Below are 27,481 nucleotides of genomic sequence, written 5' to 3' on the forward strand. Positions count from 1 at the left end.
GTATGCACACTTCAGAATCTCGCCAGAGGTAGCAGGTCATCCAGGTAATCTTTGCCTACTCATTTATGAGGACTGTGAATTCAGACATATGTCTTTTGTCACATAGGCCCTACTTTTTTTTTTGTCTACTATATAGTAAATAAGTATTTGATTTCGAATGTAGCCACTCGTGCATTTGGGGGCGGAGCAATGAAGGGAGGGGTGTGTTTGTTTGGGTTAATTTCAAATATCAACAGTTCAACAATGATTCTCAGAAATTGCTTACTGCGCCTTTAACCAGAAGAATCCTATAACCAGTTTTGTAGTTGAGACCAGCTCATTCAAATCCAAGTCCAGGTCAAGACCTGTGTACTCACCTTTATTTGTACTCACCTTTATTCATTCCAAACCTGTATGACTTTTATTTCTTCTTTGGAAAATAAAACATGATAATGGGTTTAAAACAACATTGGATTCCACTGACTTTCAATATTTGAGTCAATACATTGAGCAAGACTAGAAGAGAGTCAAGTCTGAGTCAATATTTTCCACATTCTGCTCTATCTAGCACACAAAGAAAGTACGCTTCTTTGACTGTGAGCTCTGATGGATGTGTTCGGTAGGTCCGTGCGTTAATCCATCCCTGTTTATGACAACATATGTACCAGAAGTAAATATCAGCTTAGAATGGAAGGCCTTCAAATATTGTCTCAGACAAAGGAAGGGTCTTAGCGTCAAAATAGTTGAGAACCACTGCTCTAAAGACCAGTTCACACCAAGAATGATAACTAGCATCCATACTAACAAACGATAAAGTCCAGTTTATTATAAACACGTACTTCAGTTACGTTGTCTCTTGCTTTAAATCCTCTAGCTCTTTAAAGTCAGTCGGATTCTGATTGGTTGTCAATGTTTTTAGTGTTCATTAGCTGGGAACAAAAATGCTCTGAAATTGAATCCAGCAATATTTTTCCTTTGTGTCGTTATCTTTATAGTTGTGGCGTGTCCTTCCCTATTCTCTTATAATTAGAATCCATATTAAAAGTTAATAGTTATTGTTAAAGTAATCGCTCTTGATGTGAACTGGCCTTAAAGCCAGGACTTTCAAGGTCATGAAGTAACTATTGTGTTACTTTTCACTTCATGCTGAATTCCTGGGGTTATTGAAGAGCACCGGTAGAAAGCCTAGCATTTTTCTAAATCAAGGGAAAATTACAGTCTTCTGCATCAGCATTTTCAAGTCTTGTTTTCAGCACATTGGCCATTTTCTTTCATATGTAAGGATGACAAAGATTCAAAGATTCAATTCCCTTTTGATCCTTTTAAAACTGCAGGAACAAATTCTGTGAAATTCAATAAGACTTTCCCGTACCTGCACGTTAGTGTTCAGGTAGACACACTCTATATGTATCTCTCCACTTTTTTTCGGTTTACTCTTAACACAAATTTATTTTAGATGGTTCAAGCAATTTCCACTGTCATGGTCCAGTGAAACCAAGACACGAGGTCTCAGATAGCAGATGTAATGGGAACTGCGGTAACTCGGGGTTAATGTTCTTGTTGGTTGCATTTAGCTTGTTGGGTCCAACACACCAAGGTCAAGGTATGGGTTTGATTTTCACCCAGTTAACCAGTTTTTCACTTTGCAGTGTAATTATTTGCACCCTGTGTTGAGATGATGTGAATCTCTAGAAATTAGTTCACCACATTTGTCACAATACTCATGCAGACATCTGCAGTTATTTGTTTTAGCAGACTGCATTTGTCTATTTTTGCGACTTAGTTCAGATTAGATTCAGTTTTATGACCAGAACTCCACATTTTCCAGCAGCTTTACACCGACGTCAAACATTGCGTCAGCTTTCCAAATAAACACATCTGCCCTAGAGGATGAAATCTGATTTCTGCAGTCTGACGTTCAGATGAAGGCAGAGCTTCTGCTGGACATTTTTGGAACTTCGATGAGAGAAAATATCCCAACATCAGAAGATGTGCACTGAACCATGACAGCCTTGTTTGGCTTAACATACTTATGTGAGACAGCATTTTCCCACATGAAGATAACTAAATCCAAATACTGCTCAACCCGAACTGATGAGCACCTGGGTGCCTGTTTAAAACTTGCCTCAGCAGCTTCTGATTACATTGGCCTGGCTGATTCATTTGAGTGCAAGTCATCTGAATTATGTCTTTGAATGAAAAGATCTTGCATGATGTTATTTGAATAAAGAAATCAGAATACCTTAACTCACATTTACAATGTATCATCAAGTTTAAGGCCATGTTTGAGATGCATTTTAGTCGATCGGAAGTAGACGAGGGAGACACCGTTTACATCTGGTGTTTTAATCCGTCTCTTTTGTCCACTTTCAACCACTTCTGTCCTGTATTCTTCGAGGGGAGGGTCTATGAGCAGGTAAATATATATGTGTTTTTTTTCCCCAAATCTTCTGATCTAATGGACAAAATAAGTTAAGGTATCCAGCCAACAAAGTTTAAATCCCGTCTGGCTAGCGCTCTTCCCATAATGTTTCTAAGCATTAGGCTAGATCTGTAGGTGGAGATTAGGCGTCTTTTGTGGCTGTTTAAACACATTCGATCACATGAGCGTCTAAACTATGAATGTAATCTGGTCGAATGCGTTTTCGACTACCTCTGGACAGTGTTGGGGTAAATGCATTACAAGTAACTTGAGTTACGCAATCAGATTACTTTTTCAAGTAACTAGTAAAGTAACGCATTACTTTTAAAATTTACAACAAAATATCTTTACTTTTTCAAATAAGTAACGCAAGTTACTTTGTTTTCCCATTTATTGACTGACAGCTCTCCTGTCCTCATGTTGAGACAAATCAAAGTGTGTGTGTGTGTGTGTGTGTGTGTGTGTGTGTGTGTGTGTGTGTGTGTGTGTGTGAACATGTATATTGTAGTTCTAGACTAAATGTGAGCATTTACTCATCTCGCTTGCACAAAACGATATTCAATATTCCTCAAAATGAATAAAATCAGTGAAATGCAGGATCAGAATACTATGCAAACCTCCAATAACTAAATATGTTAAATAAAACATAATCTCACTTTATTGACCAATGTACTTGCTTCTGACCTTCGATGATTCAGTTAAATAAGCAAAAATGACTATAGATATATAGAAAGGTTTGCTTGTTTGCTTTCCTCTACTGTACACATCTCCTTCAGTCTGAGGATTATTATTTCACTTTTGGTGTGAAAGGGTCTTTACATTTACCCAAAAATATAACTTTCGTGTTATAAAAAAACAAGCCCAGTCTAGGTGGGAAAAATAGTAACGCAAAAGTAACGTAACGCATTACTTTTCTAAAAAAGTAACTAAGTAATGCAATTAGTTACTTTTTAAGGGAGTAACGCAATATTGTAATGCATTACTTTTAAAAGTAAGTTCCCCAACACTGCCTCTGGAAGTGGTTGAAAGTGGAAAAGTTCAAAACGTTTTAGACCCTGTATTTTGCGTCGTCCACTTGTGATCCAATCGACCAAAACGCATCTTAATACCCGAAGTAAACAAGGCCAAAAAGTCTGGGTCCACATCAGAAATCTGCGATTCCAAAATTGTATTTAAATCCTGTAAACAAACAATGTTTTAGCAGAAAGTTTTATGACTAAAAAAACTTTTTTTAACATAATCCGCAGTGCGTGTACACAACCACCATATTATGCTAAAAATCCATCCATTCCATTTTTTTATTTTCCTCATAAATCAAAAACAGTGCCTCAAAATGAGCTGTTCAGGAATGCATACATAGAGTGATGCAGGTGTGACGTCAGAACCCGGAAGTCTAATTCGTTGCTGAGATTTTCCTTTGGGAGTTTATCAGGTTTTTGAATTTATGAGTTAAATAAAGCCTGTTTTCGATATGGGTGTGTGTTATTTATGTTGTAGAACAAAACGTAAAAAAACACACAAAAAAAAAACAAAAAACATTATAAGACCCCATAGGAAAATTGCGAAGGAACCAGCGGGGAAGTAGTCTTCCGGGTTCTGACGTCATACCTGCACCACTCTATTGTGATGTCACTGTGGAACAGGCCCCGCCCACGACTGGTGATGGAATTGGCCCTATGAGCTTAGCTCCTCCCCTGAGTGAGCTGTACACTGTCCACCATGTTAATCTCCTCGCTAGAACATTTAAAGCTGCAGTATGCAATTTTCTAAATAGTTTTTGAACATTGCTATTTGAAACCCAAACAAACACACCCCTCCCTTCATTGCTTCAACCCCCAAAATGCACAAACACGCAATGCAAGAGTGTCTCTTTTATCATAGAAGAAGTGAAGCAAAATAATGCTTTGCGAAAAATAAATTGAAGATGACGTACGAACGACAAGGAAGCACAAAAATTGAACATACAGTACAAAAGAGTATACACAAGCAAGAGTCCATTGTTTGTCACTAGGAACACACTCACAACCATGTTTCTCACGTGCTGCACAAACAACGCAACATCGGCCATTTTCAGGCCTTCCCGCTTAGGTCTCTCCAGTGCTGGAAAGCTTTTCTAATATTAACACGAGTCCTAAAGCTCTTGCCTGATCGTATGTCCTTCTTTTTCCAGTGATATTCCTCTGAGCCTTTCTCTTTTGTAATGTCTCTCAGCCATCTCTCATTTCTTCAAATCTCCCCCTTGCTCACTCTCAGCTCACTCTCCTCACCCCTCATGAGTGCACACGCCCCCTACTGCTGACTGGCTGCAAGTTTGTTTGTTGATGCACTTTCAACAGCATTTTTCAAAAATCGCTCACTGCACCTTTAACAGCAGAATTCAAGTAAAAAAAAAAAAGATTATCTTATTAAAGCTAAATGTATTCAGTCAAGAGCAGTGAGTGAATCACATTAACAACATAGCAGCAGGTACTCAATATTAGGCTGCTGCCACTTTAATACACATATCTAGTATACACATGCAAATTCTTTCCCAGCTGTTTACATTCACAGACATAACCGACTGTGTTTATGTGAGCTTTGTGTGTAGTTGAAAGTTTAAGCGCAATGAAAAGACGCGAAAAATAACTACGTTTAGTGCGACACGCGGTGTATGACAGCCTGCTTTCTGTGTGTCTGCTTCGTGTGTGTGCTCAGAAAACCGCATATTAGAAATTTAAACTGATATGGCTTTCGCATGCATATAATAAACTTTAATGATAATGAAGAACTGCAATGTCACGTAAGCGCAAACGCAATAGAGATAATAGACAAAAACAAGCAGAAGTTTTGTGTGTTTTTGGTGCAAGCTGTAAAGGCTCATTTGCATTTAAAGATACACGCATTAAAAAAACGGCATGTTTTTGCTTCCAGTCAAAAAGGGGCATTTACAGTATGTATAATAAAGGATCTGTGGGGTATTGCAAATCCCACCATTTAAATAGCAATCCACCATGGCGCGAGCACAACTGCAGACTTATATTTCATCTTATAAATAGGTCCCTTTCGAAAGGAAAATTCACTGTCTATTTTGTAAAAACATGTTAGATCGTCCATGCATTTTAAATGTTAACATTTGTTTCTGACCTCCTAATTTTTATTCAAAGTGTCAACTCGATCTTCCAGCGTTCGCAGAATGCAGAAGCGTTTTAACTAATGGACTTTTGGATCCTACTGCATATTTTGCAAAGAACATCTGCTTGTTAAGTTGTGACTTATTGAATACTGTTGAAAACAGGTCCAAGCCTCCACTCAGATTAAAGTAGAAATACTATCCCAGCAGCCAATTTTGAGCACTTTTAATTTGTAGCAGACATTTAAGCTAAGCTTTTAAAATCTCACGCTGTCTCCACGCTTACGGACAACATTATTTTAATGATTCATAAAGAATACATCCCTACCTGGCCATTAGCAGCTTAAAAAGTCAGACTTAAAATCAAATAGCATTATGAAACACTCCTGGTTCATACCACTGTAACAAAAGTCAGTCAGTTCTTGAAAAAGGACACAAGAGTAGTAATATCTGGAGGATATCGTACTAGGTCTTGAATTGTAGCATTCTAGAGTTTGGCCTCATTGCTTTAAATCGGGCCCAGTGGCGCGGTGATGATTGCTTTCTGTCACTCTCGCCGGCTGACGAAAAACTCTGACAGTCCAGGCACGTCGAGATGCGCTCGCAAAACTGACTCCTGCTGTGATGAAACATGACAAAGGGGGAATTTACTCATTTGTTATCCTCCTGGAAGGCAGACAAAACAATGAGAGACATTATGGAAATCAGCACGACAGCACACGTCACCCCCGACCTGCCCTGACTGTGGCTCTGCGCTCGGTACGGGCTTATCTTTCTCTCAACTGTCAGCGCACTCATTGCTATTCCTAGTGTAATCAGTAGAAATAGTCTGAATGGAAATAGACCAGTTGCCCCGACATTAAAGCCCGCTTGGTGTTACAGCGTAAAGAAATATAGCAGTGATGTGTGTAATAAAGGAGGAAGAGGCGTATTTTACGAAGGCAATGAAATACATTGTGATATTGAAAGGATAGTTCACCCAAAAATGGAAATTCTGTCGTCATTTTCTCACCTACGTGTTGTTCCGAGCCTGTATGACTTTATTTCTTCTTTGGGAAATAAAACAAGATAATGGTTTCCAAACAACATTGGATTCCACTGACTTTCATTATACTGTAGAGACAAAATGCATTATTTGTGTCGTACAGAAGAAAAAAAGTCAAACGGGTGCGTTTCCCAAAAGCATCTTTAGTCAATATGGTCAGAAGCTCTGTTTGGTTTCAACGTAGTTTAACGATTCGATGTTTCCCAAATCATTAGTTCCAAGAAACATTTGCAAACATTTGCTAACAGTTGTGTGTGTGGTTGGACCTTCAGCTCTCAACCTGTTGTTAGAATCACAGCTTCTTGTATGACATACATGACTCTTGAGTAATAAAGCAAGCTAGCGTGCAGTACAATCTGTATCGTTTATTATATGTATACGTAATTCTATTCTACGACTTTTAGTTTGTCAAGAAAATGAAAGTGCCTTTTTTATTTTTTTATAATTTTTTTTTATTAAAGTGTCCATGAATGTATTCTAGTGCCCATGGGGGACCACAGAGTATGACGTAAGAGGGAACGTTCGGTTGAATTTGGGCAACAACTAATCAACAACATTTATTATTATCGACAATTAAAATAATTGACCGTTCGCAAAACCCCGCCCTCGAATGGTTCTCGTCCAATCCTAGCTCAGCAACTGTAACTAAGGAGAAGGACCTCAGTCAAACATTCCGATTTCAGCAAGATAGTGAAACGATGCACCTATGGCAGTGAGGCCTGCACGGGCTTAAAACTTGCTGTATTTTATGATTGCTTGCAACTATTGTAAAAAAATAGGCTAAATGTACAAACACCGTTTCACTGCGGCACTGCGGCCCCTCATCAGTCAGCAAACAAGAGAGAAAAAAAGAGAAAAAGCACGGACTTACTAATTACGAAACTTTGATGTGGTTGAACAAGTAGCTACACAGTCACAAATTCCTCTGGAACTCAAACATTAAACTTCAAAACAAAGTTTTGCACAACTATTTACACAAATATATCCTTCTCAGTCAGTCGGCTACGAGTTATGAATGAAGAGAACGCATCGAGAGTTGATGTTTCAGCGCGTCCTCTGATTGCAGTGTTGTGACTGAAATAGCGCGCGCGGGAGCACATGCGCAAAACTGTTTTGAAAAATGATATATGATCAAATAAAAATGATTGATATATAATTTTTACAAAACTGTTTTGTGCATGTGCTCCCGTGCGCTATTCTGTCTATACTTTCTGTCGTGCCCTGGAGGATATGTCTGCTGCATTACTCCAAAACCAATCACTTAATGTATGGTGCTCAACCCAGCCATGTGTCTGGTTCTCAATTGTTTGACGGGCGTAGTAACAATAACTAAGGGACGTGGCTTTTGCGAACGGTCAATTGACAACATCAACCAGTCACGTTGCTTTACAGTAGTGAATAATCAATTTCTATGGACACAACTCTATGGATACTCTACTTCTATGGAAAATAGTGGAAGATACAAATTGAAAATGTGTTTTTTTATTTTTTTATTAAGTGTGGGTTTAAAATATGAGAACAGTAACAATTTTAACAGTTTAAAATGTATGAGAACAGTAACAGTAAAGGCACTATTGTTGGAATAGCCCATTAATATAATATAGCTAATTACTATGTTCAGACAGTTGAATGTGTGTGTTCTTCATTCCTCGTAGAAGTTAACATTTTGTGTTTTTGTTTATTTTAATTTAACTAACTACCTTAGTTAACATGAACTAAGAATAAACACTACTTCTTCAGCCTTAATTAATCTTAGTTAATATTCATTTCTAAACATTTACTAATAAAGTTAAAGTTAAACATTAACATTTACTAATACGTTATTTAAATCAAAGTGAATCCCTAAATTCACATTCACTGTAAACTAACATGAATAAACAATTAACAGTATTTTGTATTAACTAACATTAACAAAGATCAACTAACACAGTAACAAATGTATTTGCCGTTAGTTTATGTTAGTTAATACGTTCTGAAACGCAAGTATCAAACGCAAAACGCAATTAACTTTGTGGGCGGATCCCGGCGCTGTTGCTATTATACCGGCGGGATAAATGACTCTTGCGCCCGACACAAATCTAAAATGTGTTGGTCTGAAGTCGCTTCATTATTCATAGGTGTGGTTTGGGCGTAACGTGAAATAAACCAATCAGAGCGTCCTCTCACATTCCCTTTAAGAGCCGGCGCGCTTGTTCCATGGCGGATTGCTATTATAACGGCGGATTTGCCAGCGCACGCCAGGAGCGGTTGCAGCCGAGGAGACCAACGTTCTCGCCAGGGCCGTAAAAGTGACATTGTATGGGGATGGGAGAATAATAAATATGCCCTTATATACCGATGTGTCTTGCTACTATTGATCAAAAATGTTTGATCAGTCATTACTACAATTAGCCTGAATAATTTGAGTAAATGTGTAAGATAGATTTATGCCTATTTTTTCACATCTTCATGGACACCACAATGATTTCCGTCGTGTGGTAATATTTTTCCTTGTGATTATGTATGGTTTGCAAAAATGGGAACTGCTGCGTCTGTGTAGATGAGAGAAGCGAAGTGTATGAGCGTTGTGCACACGCTACATTATGGCCAAGCATGCGCCCTTATAATAGCATCTGAATAACACGCCACTGACTTAAGACTAGGTTTTTCCGGGTCTGTGGCGGAATTGTTTTCTCAAACTGCAAAATAGCACCAGGGAACGTTTGCGCCGGAACACACCTCCTCTTTTCACTGCTGTGTGTTACCATCATTTTCAATTTAGTCAAATTGTAAGCAATCAGCTGATTTTAGGTTTAAAATGTAATGTTTGTATTTTAACAATTTTTTTGTTTATGAACTGCATGGCATACTGTAGATACAATCTACTATATTTGTTTATAGGCTTTATATTACACATTGTTTGGACGACAACACTGGGCAGAATGTGGAATAACATTGTTTAAATTAATGGATTTAAATACATTTTTTACTTTTAAAAATAATCTTTAATGTATAAGTTTTTTTGTTATTTCATCTGATTTAAAATAAATAAATAATAATCATTAGTTGCAGCCCTAGACTGAAAAAGTAGTCCTTAGATGCCATGTTCAATAATCTTACATGAATGCGAACTCAAATCGATGTATTAGCAGGAGTTATTCCTCAAATCGATGAATTAGCAGGAGTTATTACTCCATGACAAGGTTTCTGTATTGTTGAACCATTGTGGGTCGAGCGACAGATGTGTGACAAAGTCGGGAAACAGTTTCTCCAGTGATGCACCATATACTATAGTAGTTAAACAGTGAGTTACGGCGTTGTACGGTAAACACATTCCAGGTTTGGGATAGCATGAGGATGAGTAATTGACAACAAAAAAAATAATTTTTAAGTGAACTATCCTTTTAATCCAAGACTGCTTTTTGCTCTTCCAAACCATCCATGTGCAGGTTTCCTCCTCTGTGTTTGTCCGCTCTCTCCGATATGATTTGTTGTATTTTTGGCCTGCTGTTGGCTCAAGTGTCATTTGTCTTCAAATATGGTCGACAGAATGCCTTTATTAGAGAATGTCACGCTTTAACAACAAGCAATCATTCAAACCCCTCTTAAAGAGCATTGCAAGACCCTCAGCTTCTGTGGTTTAGTAGCAATCAGTGCAAGCGTTGCCCCCTCTGTGCTTAAGTCAACAATATCACTGATGCAATCTCCTATGGCTGAGTGATATTGAGTCGACATGACCAAATCTCTCTCTCTCCCTGTCTTTCATTTTCACCCAAAAATGAAAATTATCCCATAATTTACTCACGCTAAAGCCATCCTATAGTAGGTATATATGACTTTCTTCTTTCAGCCAAACACAATCGGCGTTCTATTAAAACCTGAACCTGAGATTTTGAAACGCAAAAAAAGCGCATCCATCCATTATAAAAGTAATCCATACGACTCCAGGGGGTTAATTAAGGCCTTCTGAAACGAAGCAATGGGTTTCTGTGAGAAAAATATTAATATTTATAACTTTTATAAACTATAATCACTGGCTTCCGCTATTGGCCGTACGCGAGTCGAGTTCCGGCGGAAGAGTGACCTCTGACCCCACGCATGAACCCCTTAAGAAAGATAAAATGGCTGTTTATACAGAAGCATAATATGGTTGTCTCTCCTATTTTAGAGCTAAATACGATTTTGCTCACACAGTTCATTTATAACCGAGAGTGACAACTGAATTCTATAACCATCGATAAACAATTATAACTGATTTTAAAATTCTTACTGTTTGCTTTGTGACGATACACTGTATGTTTAATTTGAGCTAATTACATTGAGTGTGGAGAACAAACACCTTCACACCTGTCCTCTCACCCTTTCCAAATGTTTTCATAATGTGCAATTTTAGTGGATTTTTTCCCCCTTTAATATCAGTAATTTTTCCATTTTCGGTTTATCTCTACGCCTCTGGGTGCTCTGAAAAGGTTGACTTATTTCCATTAAAATAATAAGCACACACGATAACAAGAAAAAGTCCTTCTGCACCAAATCGCCGTGATCTTAATGAAGGGGTTGTGTCTTTTAGAGGAGGGACGCACAGTCTGAATGTTAACATTGGTTTCTATTGTGTCTGTCGGTCTCCTGCTCTGTCCTCTGTCCTCGTCCCGACCGCTGCTATACGACTCCTGTCTTTAGTCTCTCCTGTGAGTCTGGACTTCACACTCCGCCTTTATGCTGTTTACTGTGTGTTTGTGTGGTTTCACTTTCTTGTCTCGAATACAAATTCACTTTAAAAAGTTGAGGTACATAAATGTATAAAACTAAAATTTTAGGTAACCTTTTAAAATGTACCAAAATTGTATACTTAATATTGTTTTAATAATTTGTATAATTATTATTATTACATTCTACTGTGCAATAGTAATGTAGCCTATTTCTTTCATAATATCTTCAAGTTAAACTGAACTTTCACTTTTCCAGGTTGTAATGAAGACCTTTGAGTTTCTGTGTTCTTTGAGCTGTTCTGTGTCTCCAGAAGTTCAAGTTCATGTGTTAATTGTATGGTTATGGTTATGGTATTTGCCCTATATGCAGACTGCATGGCTAGGTGCTTGATTTTATACACCGGTGGCAATGGGTCTAATTAAAACACCTGAATTCGATAATTAGAAATTGTGTCCCAAAATACACTGCCCAGCCAAAAAAAAAAAAAAAAATGGATTTAAATTTGGAACATTTGGTTTGGATTTAAATAGGTAAATGCTTAAGAGTCTATGATTGGATCATTATTGCAGTGATTATTATGTTTCTAGCATGTTATATGTTTGGCAACAGTTCTTTCACATTCGCAAAATGTCTGTGCACAGTTAGTTCCACACTTTCAGTGGTTAAAACAACACAGCATTCATTCAGTACGCATGCTCAGCAATATATACATTTCTGTTGCGAATATGTGTATAGCTACACCCTACTATATCCAGGTTATATATAGTTTATTGCCTGGTCTATACCATTTTTTTTATTTTTTATACTTTGTTGCCTTTTCTATACTCTGTATATCCTATTGATATATAATTTTTTTTTATACCCCATTATCTCTTTTTATATACAGTACCTGTTACATAACCGATACCCAATTTACCCCAGTGGTTCTCAAACTGTGGGACAGTACATGTAGCATTGGTGGTACACAGAATGTCCCCAATTGGTACATGGCACGACAAATTTCTGATTAAATAAATAAAATAAACATTTATTTGCTTTTTTTTTTTTTTCAAGCTTTATACAGCTTTGTTCTTCTAAGGCTGTATTGCATAGGCCAAATTATTTTGAGATGTCAAGCTGTGCTCTGGTGTGGAAATACTGATAAGGACTCCTTGCATCGGAGTGTTATGCTCCATAATTTTAATCCACATAAAAAAAAGAAAGAAAGAGCAAACAGTATCAACTGCCTCTGCAAAAACTTAGGCACTTGATATCAAAGCCAAGATATTAATTTGACATTAAAGCTGATTTAATAGTGACCTGCTTTTGACTCTGACACTTTGCTTTAACCTACAGTTGTGGTCAGAATTATTGGCACCCCTGGTAAATATGAACAAAGAGGGCTGTAAAAATAAATCTGCATTGTTTATCCTTTTGACCGTTCATTCCAAAAATTTGCAAAAGTCGAAACTTTCATTGAAGTGAAATAATGTTTTTCTCCCAAACACGTTGGCCACAATTAATGGCACCCGTTTATAAGATAAATACTGATTTTACTGATAATTTTTTTTTTATCAGTAAAATCTCTCTGAAGTATATTCCCCTTAATATATATATATATATATATATATATATATATATATATATATATATATATATATATATATATATATATATATATATAAATTGTCTAGCTATGGTTTTGTGTCACAGGAGCATAAATGTGAGATTGATGAGATGATATTTTAAATTATTTTACTTCAATGAAAGGTTAGAGGTTTACGAGTTTTTTTATGAAATATCAAAAGGATAAACAATGGGAAAACTTTTTTTTCACAGCTATCTTTGATCATATTTACCTGGGGTGCCAATAATGTTGACCACATCTGTGTAAGACTGGAAAAACTGGTTGAGGAACGACCACTCCTCGAGGACAATGGACCTTGCTGGAAATGACCGTTTGAACTCACCATTTGAGACAAAAGTCTCACCTAATCTACATTTCTTCCCACCATCTTCCTATCACAATAACTCACACAAGAATATATATGGTTTAGTGTGAATGATTATCATCGAGTATAATACATGTTTAGTATCATTTGAAATGTCTCAGGGTGACTGGTACAAATGTCTCATTCCCAAAGAGTAAAACACAAGGTAATAAGGTTTTTAAGAGTTTAGAGATCACTGACACACACATGAAGGTAGGCAAATGGTCTCCTATTCTCAGAAGGTGTAACCTCTGAATGCATATGTCCATTGTTAGCACGTTTCCATGTGAAGGAGGTTCTGTCTATTATCTTTGATTATCTTTGAACTGATTATGAAATTGGCATGATACATTTACCTGACATAATAAATGATTCTAACGGACTCTAACATTGTTTTCATAAAAGAGTTAAAAGGAATAGTCAAACATTTGCTTACATTTAATGATGCACAGATATCATTAAAACCTTTTCATTTATGGAGTCAGATGAAATAACGAGAAAATACATATGAGAAAATGTATTTCATTCAATCAAAAATACTTTGCCATGAGAAAAGACTTAGTAACACTTAAGCCCCTTTCACACAGAGATTCCGGAAAATACACGGATAAAGTGACCCGGGATTTGACCCGGGTTCGTTTGAAAATGGTTCATTCACACTGCCAGTGATTTGCCGGAATCAGAGAGCGCGTTCACACACAACCCGGGTATGTCCCGGATAGACGCGTGACGTTATGATGTGACGTATAAGGTACGCACGCTCGATCATTTTTTTTCGGATTCGGTCGTACACTAACGCATCACGTACCGTTCCACAAAGCTGGCGAACGATCTCAGCTTCGGCGCGGATTGCAAGGAGCTCTCGGGTCTCTGCTTCAGTCCAGTTTGCAGACATCTTTTCGTTCTTTCTTGTATCGATGACGAACACAAACTTTCTTCTAACAGAGTAACAGAGTCGCACGATAACTGTCATTGCGAAGGCTCGTGCATCATCACTACGACACACCCCTTACGGCATTTGTCCTGGCTTTTGTTCACACAGCGCGCGTTCCGGGTCTGAACACGGCAATGTTACTAGGTCCCCAACCCGGCATCGATCCCGACATTAAACCCGGGTCGTGTTTGCGTTCACACAGAAGGCGTTCCGGCAATTTGCCGGCAATTTGCCGGGTTCAAAGTGCTGTGTGAATGGGGCTTTAGAGACCTTCCCCGCTGGTCGAATGCCGGACTTTGGGCCGATCGAGCGCGGCTTTACATCTGTAATGTTTTAGCTTATTCCTTGTTCCATCCAAGTATACTCTATATCCTTATATGTCCCTTTTTCTCTTTGTTTTATCTATGTCTTTGAAAATTATCAGGATTTGACCAAATTGCTCTCATTGTCTCCTGTGCTCTTAGTGTATGTGCGGTTTAATTCCAGCCATGGGTTCCCAGTGGAATTGGAAAGTGGTGCGAGTGTAGCTGAACTGAAGGAGATGGTGGGGCGTTTGCAGGGCATACAGCCTGACCAACTGCGGGTCATCTTTGCTGGACGAGAGCTCTGCAATGAATCCACACTTGAGGTAAACCAGTTCAATTATAATCAAGTAATGTACTTTATATGTGCTTTAGTATGTTAGGCAGCTCATCAAAATAAGTGTAAAATATACTTTTGCATATTCAATACGATTAAGCACACTTATTTCTCACAAGGGTTTGCTTTCTCACTCTCTTTGTGCATTTGATAATAGGATAATTAGGTTGCTCTTTCTTTGCAAGTAAGAGAACATCTTGTAAAGTGTGTGGGTCAAACCCTGTATTAGACAGAGCAGACAACTTGTTATTACAAAGCTTTTCATTTATCAATTTCCTCAATTTCTCATGCTTTTGCTCTCTCTCTCTCTCTCTCTCTCTCTCTCTCTCTCTCTCTATTTATTAATTTCTTTTTTTTTTTTAGGTGTGTGTAAAATTATCTAAAATGTTAACAAATATTTAAATAAATTGATTGTAAAAATAAAAAAAAATCTCTCTCTCTCTCTCTCTCTCTCTCTCTCTCTCTCTCTCTCTCTCTCTCTCTCTCTCTCTCTCTCTTTCTCTCTTTCTCTCGCTCATTCTTTCTCAGCATTGTGAATGAGGAGGTCTCTGTGGGGTCTCTGTAAGAGTAAACAGAGCCAAAGTATCTCCTGAACTTTACTCCGGAGTGCTTCATTAATCCTGACCTTCTTAATTATGCATTAAACAGACACACACATAAGCACTTTTCGTTGTCCATGCACATTCATGCTCAAGACGTCTACAATAACCGGAGAAAGCATTCTGTTGCTTTACCATGCATCTCAATGGCAGTTGCTTGGCTGACACAGGACCCCTCTTGAGACCCCTGCCATCTTTAGTTTTTGAGTGATTTCCTAACCTGAGCTGTGAATGTCATGTGCAGTGTTGGGGGTAACGCCAGAGCCCGTCTACGGAGAGCCTGTTCACTCCCTATTAAGTCCTATTGTACCGAATTTTGGTTGTAGTTCCAATCTCAGATTTGATTGTAGGTTTGGCAAGTTCAACATGTGTTATAGGTCGAAAATTGAACGAACGAGTACTTATGTCCTTTCGATTTCTTACAGGTTGAGTTGTTGTTGCCCATAACACGCTAGCATTCTGCTAATGAACGCTGATTGGTCAGTGAAGGACTGGTTACGACCAGAGATACCGCTTGATGGCATCATGGCATCCGAAGCGGGAACAGAATGTATTCTAGCAGAAACTCTTCTAGCACGTGTGTTTACCTGTGTCAGCTGTGCTGGCGATGCCTCGAGAGAAAATAAAGTGCAGAGCGCGAAAGCACCACAGTGACTGAAGGATTGCCGTAAAGCAGTATCTCTGGTCGTACGATGTGTATGACGTCATTGACATTTTGAAAGACTTTTTAAAGCAAATAAGTGACTCTAAAAAATCTAACACCCAGCAATGTGCAATTTCTTTGCATCTCCTTTCGAATACAACATTCAAATTACTAGACAAAAAATTATATCTTGAGAAAAGTGGATTTTGAGGGGTATAGCTCCATAGACCTCCATTCATTCTGCACTCGTCCTGTGAGCGCCCTCATATGGATCAGAGTGGAACTGCAACCAGTCAGAAGCCAGAAGTGTAGCGAGAGTGAACCTTCTCCCCTTATTAGACATTCTCTGGTAACGCATTACAAGTAAAGCAAGTTACGTAATTAGATAACTTTTTAACTAGTAAAGTAACTCATTACTTAAATTTACAACCAAATATCTGTTACTTTTTTAAATAAGTAACGCAAGTTACTTTGTTTTCCCATTTATTGACTGACGGCTCTCCTGTACTTGTGTTCGGAGAAATCGGGAGTAAGTGCAGAGGTGTTGTGTGCGCTGTGTGAACATGATGGTTATTGTAGTTCTAGACTAAATGCAAGCATGAATTTACTCATCAACTGAATCGCATTGCCGAGTCTGATGGTACGGATGAGCCAGGAAGACAGCCTGGGGAGCGCTAGCCAGGCTCCCAGAGAACGTGCAAGCAGGACCAACGGGACCACAGACACAGCGGCCCAAAGTGGGGTCTGAGTGTGCAGTGCAGCACTTACCTGGTTCCACAGTTGGACAGAGCGTCGACATAGCCATCCTTGCCCTCTTGGGAACCAGAGATAGAGGAAATGGCTCTTTTATTGAAAATGTGGGTGCCGCAACAGAAGAAAAAAGAAACACAGGATTCTCCACCCGGCTCTCCTTCGTGCTCCGTGAGAGGGAGTGGTGCAGTCACCATCTCCCGAAGAGCTGTCCACCCCATCTCTGTATCGCCCGTCTCAGGGCCGCTTGCTCTTATGCTTACCGCCTGGTTTGGCAGGGGCCTGGACGGGCTAGGCGGGCTTCCTGCGGCCTGCCCCATGCTGTGGCCTGGGTGGAGGCTGCTGCTGAGCGGGGACGGAAGTGGCCGCAACATATTTATTTATATTATGTTGCTAATATTTAGTTTTTCTATGGTGGTTTTGATTGTTTTTGTGCTATATTCTTAAGCTGTGAACTTTGCACGTAATTTCGTACTACAGTGTACTGTTTGAGTTCGGCAGGCTATGCCTGATCGCCTCCGTCTGCTTGTGTGCGGCTGAGAACTGCTGGGAATAGCCCTCAACCGCATCGCCGAACAGGCCGTCCTGGCAGATAGGGGCGTTGAAGAACCAAACCTTGTCAGGCTCACGCATATCCGCCAGGTTCAGCCAGAGATGCCGTTTCTGGACCACTAAGGTGGTCATTGCCCAACCCAGGGAGCGTGCAGTGACTTTCGACGCTTTTAAGGTGAGGTCCGTCGCTGCAAGCAGTTCCTGAATAACCCCTGGCTCTGAACTACCCTCGCGCATTTCCTTTAGCGCTTGGGCCTGGTTGACCTGCAGGAGCACCATGGCATACAAGGCCGAGGTGGCTTCTCCACAGGCTCTGTAAGCCTTGCCCTGAGAGAGGACGAGAACTTACAGGCCTGGGAGGGAAGACAAGGATAACCCTTCTAGAATGTAGCAGTCTTAGGGGACAACTGCATCGCAACAGACTGCTCCACCGGGGGATCTCCACGTACCCCTTAGCCACCCCACCATCGGGGGTAGTGAGGAAGTATGAGGTGCCAGACTGGTTTCAGGCAGAAGAAGGTGCCGTCCAAGATTCTAGTGACCTCATCATGCTATTCAGGAAAGAAAGGCACTGGGGCGGGGTGCTGAGAACCAGCACGGGCTGCCCCGAGAAACCAATCATCCAGCCTAGAGGGTCCGGGACACAGTGGAGGCCTCTACTTGAACGCAAATCGCTCAGCGGCCCAGGAAAGCATAGCAATCAGGTCCGGGTCAGGCTCGGGCAATGTTACGAACCCCGAAGGGGGCAATGCAGCCGAGAGGACTCAAGCTCACCCTCTGATGCAGCAGTCAACATCCGATCATCCGGCGTAGCCCCAAAGGAAACAACTGGCACCCCATGAGAGGGACCAATCCACTGCTTCAAAAGCTTCGCAGCTTGCGGTGTGGTAGAGAAGTGAGGGACCCACGGGGATTGGTTACCCAGCGGGAAGCCCTCACTATGATTCTTAGGCCACCAAAGCTATCAGCAATAGTAGCCCTTTTCTGATGGCCACCAGAAGAGGAACTAGATCGGGGGATAGGCGAAGGGACTCCATCTCGCTTGAGGTATTGGAGTCTAGATCAGGCACGTGCAGAGGGAGGGGGGCTTTGGGTGCTCGAGCCCCTGCCCTTTTTCAAAATTAATCAAAAGTGCCCTTCTCAAACAAATATCATTGATACTATTGTGGTCAATAAAACAAAATGCATTTGCTTATAATTTACATGACAATGTGTACAAGACTAAAGTAGCCTAAATTCACGTTTATTTTTACGTTTCTGTCAGTCTGAGGTGTCGTTGCTATAACGCGTTGCTATGGGTTGCGTCACTTGCGTCAAGTGAAGCGTCAAGTCTTGACTGACGGTCTCCATTTTCGAGGGTCTAAAACTCCGGAGTAGTGTGTGGGCGGCAGGCATAACCGTAGCATAAGTTATGCGTTTTAAAATTAAAATGTACTAGTGTACACGTAAGTATCCCACACAGTCTGCTTGGGAACCGATGCTCTCGAGCGTCTTTCAGTGAGTATGGCTCGACGGCAGAAAAAAAACAAAAAAAAACTTTTTATTATTATTATTATAATTTTTTATAATAAAAGGTTGCATGTCGATTCAATTAAAAATCCACATAACACATATTTTAAAATATTACTTAATTCGCTGAAGCCTGTTTGTCATGCATAATACACCGACCAATCGTCATCTGGCACAAGAAGTTCAAATATCATTGGACGGTCATTTATAAATAAATTATTTGAAAATTACATGGCCAGACGAATTTACATTGAAGTGATCTGAATCTCCGTCGTTGAACTAATGGATGTTAATTGACTACAAACCATCACCAAAAGTAGCATTAATGGTAAGTATAGTATTCAAGTCACTTGTAATGTATTTAGTCTATATTGATACACCGTTTACCATTATGAAACTATCATAGTTTGTTAAATAAAGCCCAGGCCTACTGCAGGCCTATTATGTGAAGTGTAGGCTGCCTGACAACAACACGCGAAATGGTGACTTTATTATTGGAAATGGTGAACATCCCTTATGCACTTTAAGCCTGCATTTATTTGATCAAAAATATAGAAAAAAACTACAATTTAAAATAATGGTTTTCTATTTTAATATACTTTTTAAAAAAATATAATTTATTTCTGTGATGCAAAACACATGTGATGTGTGTGTGTGTGTGTGTATATATGTGTGTGTGTGTGTGTGTGTGTGTGTGTGTGTGTGTGTGTGTGTGTATGTATATATATATATATATATATATATATATATATATATATATGTGTGTGTGTGTGTGTGTATATTTATATATGTGTGTGTGTGTGTGTGTATATATTTATATATATATATATATATATATATATATATATATATATACAGGGCCGTAGCTAGTGTCAGGGTTTGAAACACGGAGAGAGATGACGTAAGTTGTAAACACACTTTTATTGAACAATGCAGTTGCGGACACACAGTGGAATGGTAAGTGAGACAGTCTATGGCAAATATGGAGAGTCTTAGCTGAATGATTGATTCCGTGATGTGTATTCAGGTGCGGACCCAGGAGAGGGAGTTGAAGAGAAGGAGCCTTGGGGACTGGACTGAGACGAGACGATGGGATCCGAGGAGGAATGCAGGTAAGCTCGGGTAAGTAGCGGGTTAGCATAGGAGAGTGTTCACGGTGGGTCTGTGGTCAGGAAATGACGAGATCAGACAACGGAGGTGAGGTGAATGCTGGGTTAAAAAGGGAACTGGTGATGAGTCACAGGTGATGGGAATCAGTAATCAGGGGACTGTGAACGGGTGATTGAAGGAGTGGGAGGAGTCAGTGATGATCTGGGAGGTAATGGAGAGTGATGTGAAGGAGGAATCCTGACAGTACCCCCCCCTCCCGAAGCGGCTCTTGACGCCTGTGAAGGATGCTGTCGGCGGCGAGGTCTACCCCGACCTCTGGGTGCTGGTCGATTGGGATGTTCCTCGTGAAACTGGGAAAGGAGAGTGGGATCCATTACGTCGTCGCGCAGCACCCAAGAACGTTCCTCCGGCCCGTAATCCTCCCAGTCAATGAGGTACTCGAGACGGGGGCCTCGCCGCCTGGAGTCCAAGATGGAACGGATCCTATAGATGGGCTCATCCTCCACAGGCACCGGAGGAGGAGGAGGTACGTCAATGGCAGGTGTATCTGAAGGAAGAGGAAGGACAGGGTCAACGTAAGGTTTTAACAATGACACATGGAAGGATGGAGAGATGCGATACTGCCTTGGGAGTGTAAGTCTGTAGGTGACCTCGTTCAACTGCCTCTCAATGGGGAAAGGTCCAATGAATCGAGGACTCAGCTTACGACATGGCAACTTGAGACGAATGTCCCTGGTGGACAACCACACCTTCTGCCCAGGCTGATAAGAGGGAGTTGGTAGTCTTCGACGATCAGCCTGGGTCTTGTGTCTCCTTATTGCCTGTTGGAGATGAACGTGAGCTGAGTCCCACACCCCCTCGCTCTGCTGGAACCAGAAGTCGACAGCTGGAACCTCAGATAACTCCCCAGACCAGGGGAACAGAGGAGGTTGGTAACCGAGAATGCATTGGAAGGGAGTAAGACCAGTGGTGCTTTGTCGGAGAGAGTTTTGAGCATACTCAGCCCAGGGAAGGTAACGGTTCCAGCTGTCCTGGTACTGGTGGCAGTAGGTCCTTAGAAAGCGACCGATTTCCTGGATCTTGCGCTCAGTCTGGCCATTGGTCTGAGGATGGTATCCGGAAGAGAGACTGACAGAGACCCCGAGGAGCTGAAAGAAGGCACGCCAAACTCTGGAGATGAATTGGGGACCTCTATCAGAGACGATGTCCTCCGGGATTCCGAAGTTGCGAAAGACTCCCTGGAAGAGGGCTTCGGCGGTTTCCAGAGCAGTCGGCAGTCCTGGTAGAGGGATTAATTTACAGCCCTTAGAGAAACGATCAACGACTACAAGTACCGTGGTAAAACCATCAGATGGAGGAAGGTCGGTCATGAAGTCGATACCGATATGGGACCAAGGACGCTGAGGAATCGGAAGGGGCACCAATTTACCCTCTGGCAGTCTCCTCGGGGTGTTAACAATGGCGCAGACTGAACAACCCTTGACGAACCTTGTTACATCCTCGGAGATGGTTGGCCACCAGTACCGTTGACTGAGAAGCGAGAGGGTACGCTTGCTACCCGGATGTCCAGAGCCCGGTACGGAGTGAGCTGAGTCCAGAAGAGAAGTTCTTAGATGTTCCGGTACAAAGATACTCCCTTCTGGACCTCCCGGCGGAGCAGGATGGAGACGGTTTTCTTGGTGGATCCGATTGTCAATGTCCCACACAATCGGACTGAGAAATAAGGCTGGAGGGAGGATAGGCACAGGTTCACTATCTTCGTGAGGGACTTGATGAATTCTGGAAAGAGCATCAGCTCTACAATTCTTGCTGCCTGGACGATATGACACCTTGAAGTCGAATCGAGTGAAGAAGAGGGCCCAACGGGCTTGTCTCGGATTTAGTCTACGAGCTTCTCGTAGATACTCCAGGTTTCGATGATCCGTGATGACCTCAAACGGATGGTTAGCTCCCTCCAGCCAGTGTCTCCATTCCTCCAGGGCTAACTTAATAGCCAGTAGCTCACGATTCCCGATATCGTAGTTTAACTCCGCCGGGGCAAGCTTTTTGGAGAAGAAGGCACATGGATGAAGTACGGAGAGATCCCCCTGCCGCTGAGACAAAACGGCCCCCACTCCTGAGGATGATGCATCGACTTCCACGATGAATGGCAGATCAGGATTAGGGTGAGTGAGTATTGGAGCAGAAGAGAAGGCTTCCTTGAGCGACTGAAAGGCCTGTAGAGCCGCAGATGATAAGGACAGAGACTTGGGCCGACCCTTCAGAGCAGTGGTAAGTGGAGAGCTGAGTTGACTGTAATCTTGAATGAAACGTCGATAGAAGTTGGCGAATCCTAGGAAGCGCTGGAGTTCCTTTACAGTAGATGGTAAGGGCCAGTTTAAAATGGTCTCCACCTTCCTCTGGTCCATCTGGATTCCATCTTGGCTGATGATATAGCCGAGGAATTGAACAGTAGTGATGTTAAACTCGCACTTCTCCAGTTTGAGGAAAAGCTGATGCTCGCGTAGTTTCTGGAGCACTTGAACGACATGATGATGATGTTCAGCCTGGGAAGATGAGTATATAAGTATATCGTCGATGTAGACGATCACGAAGCGATTGAGGAAGGGGCGAAGGATCTCATTCATATACCCCTGGAAAACTGCTGGAGCATTTGACAGTCCGAAGGGCATCACCTGATATTCATAGTGACCGGAGGGAGTCACGAAGGCGGTCTTCCATTCATCGCCGTGGCGGATACGGATGAGGTTATAGGCGCTTCGAAGGTCTAACTTGGAAAAGATTTGGGCGCCTCGGAGCTGTTCCAGAGCAGCCGGGACCAGAGGAAGAGGATACCGAAACTTCACTGTCTGAGAGTTAAGCTGACGGTAATCGATGCACGGCCGCAAGCCTCCGTCCTTCTTGGCCACGAAGAAGAAGCTCGAAGCGGCAGGGGAGATGGATGGTCGAATGAACTCTTGCTGTAATGCCTCTTCTACGTACTCCTCCATGGCCTTCTGTTCCGGGATGGACAAAGGATAGATACGGCCCTTAGGTAGAGTTGGACCGGGTAGCAAGTCGATTGCGCAGTCCCATGGTCGATGTGGTGGTAATTTGGTGGCCAGCGCCTTACTAAATACGTCCTGGAACGCCCGGTACTCCACTGGAATTTCATACTGACGTTGAGTCTCAGGGCTCTCCACCGTAGTGGAATGCAGTGACACTTCGGAGACATCAGACGAGGATGGAGGGATAAAATCCGAAGAAACTTCTGAGGAAGGACTCTCTATTTCAGCGGATGACGGAGAAGGGGTAATCTTGGTGATAGTGACTAGACAGGCAGAATGACAGTCCGAACCCCATTGGAGTATTTCACCGGTCTTCCAGTGGAGATGGGGTTGATGTTGTATTAACCACGGGCGTCCCAGGATGATTTCGGCTGTAGACTCCTCCAGCACCATAAAAGAGATCTCCTCAGTGTGTAAGCATCCAATCTGCAGAGTTAACATGGGAGAACTGTAACGGATTCGACCCCTTCCTAGCGGTTTACCTTGGATGGTATGAATAGCGAGATCGTACTCAAGTCGTTTCTTTTTCAGATTCATCTTCTGGAGACATTGGGAGGAGATGAAGTTTCCCGCGGAACCGGAGTCAATGAGGGCTTGTACTGGGAAACAGAATTTAGGGGTTATTAGATGGACTTGAGTTTTGATAAGATGTTCAACGCTAGGAGGATGGTAGATTGAGCTTACCGCAAGGCGCGGAGGTCGAATGGGGCAGCTGTTGAGTAGATGTTTGTCAGAAGCACAATATAGACAGAGATGGGCTTGTATTCTTCGTTGTCGTTCAGAACGGGTTAGTCGAGAAGAATCAATTTCCATAGGAATAGGTGCTGGAGGAGTAAGATGAGAAGGTTGGGACGCCGGGGGCGAAGGATGTGCAGTGGGTATATTGACGTCACAAGCAGTTAGTAGTTGAGAGACTCTGATAGTTTTCTGAATGAGCGCTTCTATGCCCATGACGTCATCGTAAACCACGACCAGCTGACGGATCTTCGGAGTTAATCCTTGACGATATGCAGTAATTAAAGCGGGTTCGTTCCACCCACTAGCAGCAGCGAGGGTTCTGAATCGAAGGGAATATTCAGTCACCGAAGAACGGCCTTGTTTTAGATGGAACAGCTGATCGTGGATAGAGAGGGAAGCCACGGACTGTCCAAACACATCCCTAAAGTGTTGAATAAAATCCTTGCAAACATGAATGGTCGGAGAATTGGAATTCCAAAGAGATTGAGCCCACTGGAGGGCGGAACCGGTGAGTAATGAGATGATGAAAGCCACGCGGGCGGCGTCATTATGGAATTGTTGTTCATTCATAGTGAAATATAACGATACCTGGAGGAGGAACCCACTGCAATCCTCCGCCTCGCCGGAGTAAGGCGCTGGTTTGGCCATGGGACTGGAAGAGGCAGTGAACGAAGCAGCGGGTGAATGCGGAAGTGGATCCGGGGATGGACTGGTTGAAGCAGGCGCTGATGCGGTGGGCACTGGGTGAGGAACAGCGTCTCGTGTATCCGATTGCATGTTGTTGGTCTGATCTTCTGTCAGGGTTTGAAACACGGAGAGAGATGACGTAAGTTGTAAACACACTTTTATTGAACAATGCAGTTGCGGACACACAGTGGAATGGTAAGTGAGACAGTCTATGGCAAATATGGAGAGTCTTAGCTGAATGATTGATTCCGTGATGTGTATTCAGGTGTGGATCCAGGAGAGGGAGTTGAAGAGAAGGAGCCTTGATGACTGGACTGAGACGAGACGATGGGATCCGAGGAGGAATGCAGGTAAGCTCGGGTAAGTAGCGGGTTAGCATAGGAGAGTGTTCACGGTGGGTCTGTGGTCAGGAAATGACGAGATCAGACAACGGAGGTGAGGTGAATGCTGGGTTAAAAAGGGAACTGGTGATGAGTCACAGGTGATGGGAATCAGTAATCAGGGGACTGTGAACGGGTGATTGAAGGAGTGGGAGGAGTCAGTGATGATCTGGGAGGTAATGGAGAGTGATGTGAAGGAGGAATCCTGACAGCTAGAGGATCCGGGGCCCCCTGAAAAAATATTGATGTGGGCCTTTACCACCCTCCACCAATATATTTTCTGCATGCATACTCATATATTGTTGGCGTACTGTACAATATGCATGGAGGCCCACATGTAACTAGGGTTTTCTTACAAAATAACAAAGCAGATAAATAAATGTAAATCAAGATTTTAATGAACATCAGCAAAAGCAAAATAAACAAATATAACATTAAATATAAAAAGAAAATAGGCCTAAATAGAAAAAATGACATTTCTTTCAAAAATGAACATTGAAATAACTAATAAAATTATACATGTATTTAGTATATGTATATTGGTTTGTTTGATCTTTAACCTTTGATGACCTTACATGTCACTTCACTAGGATAAACCAAAATCCCATTGTCTGACCTTTTTGTTGGCAAAGTCACTGATTATGTCCTTATTTATCTTACCCCATTGGCAGATTACTTGACATGTTTTAAGCAAAAACTCACTTAAATTTGATTTATTTCAACAGAAAACAAGACTTAATATTTTATTGCATTTCACTTATCTAGTAAATGCATCTTAATTTAAGAATTTTGAGATATTTGGACTGGAAACAAGACAAAAATACTGAGTAAGAAAGGCATTTTTTTGCAGTTTGAGTATCTTAAAATTCTATAAAATTACAACTAATAAAAATTAACAAAAAGCTTGAAGTGGAGTGAAGTGAGGTGTAAAGTCATCAAAGGTTAGGCCTATAAATCAAAAAAATGTAAATAATAAGAAAACCAATTTTTTAAAAAGGAACGGTAAAATAATGTTTTTATGGGTTGTAACACAGTCTCATCTCAAAACGTCACATACTGACGTGGTTTGACCATACGGCAACATACGACGAAAAGGGTACCCCTATAACGTCAATATGATACGTTATACGTTATGGGGTACCCTTTTCGTCGTATGTTGCCGTATGGTCAAACCACGTCAGTAACAGTCTTAAGAATGTAGTCAAAGTTTTAAAAAAGATTTATCTTATTATGTATTTTAATAGAGATAGCCTAATATGGAACTGGTAAAATAATATTTAAATAAAGCTCATACATTTATGTATTCAAGTGCAGTTGTATTCGTGTTTCTTGATGTAATAAACACATCACCAGCCAGCAGGTCATATTATGCATAATGCAATGCGTCGTGTCTCGTGTCAAGTTATTTACAATAGTGAAAAGGACAGGGATTTTAATCGCGTAATCATTCAGTCGGTTGTAGTGCCGCTCGCGCCCGTTAATGAAGTGAAAGAAGACGGTAGTTTTCTGATTCTCAGCGAAATAACAATACAATACACTAACCTGCGTTAAAGAAGGTTTTAATTGACTGGGATCCAACAACTCTCCTGGCCTCCCTCTCCTTCTTTTCGTGGCGTTTCTGATAACCAGATTTGTATTTTCTTTTTCCCGACATTTTTCCAGTGAGTCAGTTCCACCAGATTAACGTCTTCAGGCAATGCCGCCTCAACTCTGATTGGTTCTCTTCACGAGCTTGGGCGGGGTATTTATTAATAACTAATAAATAGATCGGACTAAACCATTTTTAGGGAGGTAAGAGAAGCAGCTATTTGGAAAAAATATTTAACCAAGTTGCATGTTTTTTTTGTGGTTTTCATTTTAAATCTCAGGCATACAACTAATAAATATTATAGTTATTCATGCAATAGTGTCCCTATAGTATAACTGCTGGATTTTGTGGGGCCCCCTGGGCAGCGGGGGCCCCTATAATTGTCACCACCTTTCACCCCACCAGCGACGGCCCTGTATATATATATATATATATATATATATATATATGTGTGTGTGTGTGTGTGTGTGTGTGTGTGTGTGTGTGTGTGTGTGTGTGTGTGTGTGTGTGTGTATATATATATATATATATATTTGTGTGTGTGTGTGTTTGTGTGTAAATATATATATATATATGCCCCTTTTTATATTTGAGCCCCTGCCCCTGAGGAACTCTCTGCACGTCCCTGGTCTAGATGGCAACACCATGACAGTCATCATCCCACAGTAGGTACATGTGGGATGTACCGGGGGGGTGTTGGTTAAAGAAGAGTTTTGAACTTTTTTCTCCTGTGTCCTATTCTATGTTTTTAGCTGCACCGTCTACTTTACAGCCGTGAATTTGCATCAAAGAATTTTGAAAAACGTTTCCACAAAAATATTAATCAGCACAACTGATTTCAACAGTGATAATAAGCATAAATTTCTCTTGAGCAGCAAATCCGCATATTAGAATGATTTCTGAAGGATCAGGGGACACTGAAGACTGGAGTAATGATGCTGAAAATTCAGCTTTGATCACAGGAATAAATTACATTTTAAAACATATAAATTAGAAAACCAGTATTTTAGATTATAAATATTTCACAATATTACCCCAACCCCAAAGTTTTGATTGGTAGCATATGCATATACCTAACATGGGTTAAAGGG

General features: G+C 41.1%; 1 protein-coding gene across 1 annotated transcript in view; it reads left to right on the forward strand.

Moving 5' to 3' along the window:
- Window positions 1–27,481, forward strand: part of prkn (parkin RBR E3 ubiquitin protein ligase) — a 175,050-nt gene that overhangs the window by 29,645 nt on the left and 117,924 nt on the right. Inside the window, exon 2 of the mRNA XM_079634640.1 lies at window positions 14,613–14,776. Within this exon, the coding sequence (XP_079490766.1) occupies window positions 14,613–14,776 (164 nt within the window). The remainder of the gene's footprint in view (window positions 1–14,612; window positions 14,777–27,481) is intronic.

The sequence above is a fragment of the Phoxinus phoxinus genome, assembly GCF_949152265.1.
Source record: "Phoxinus phoxinus genome assembly, chromosome: 14".
NCBI lineage: Eukaryota > Metazoa > Chordata > Actinopteri > Cypriniformes > Leuciscidae > Phoxinus > Phoxinus phoxinus.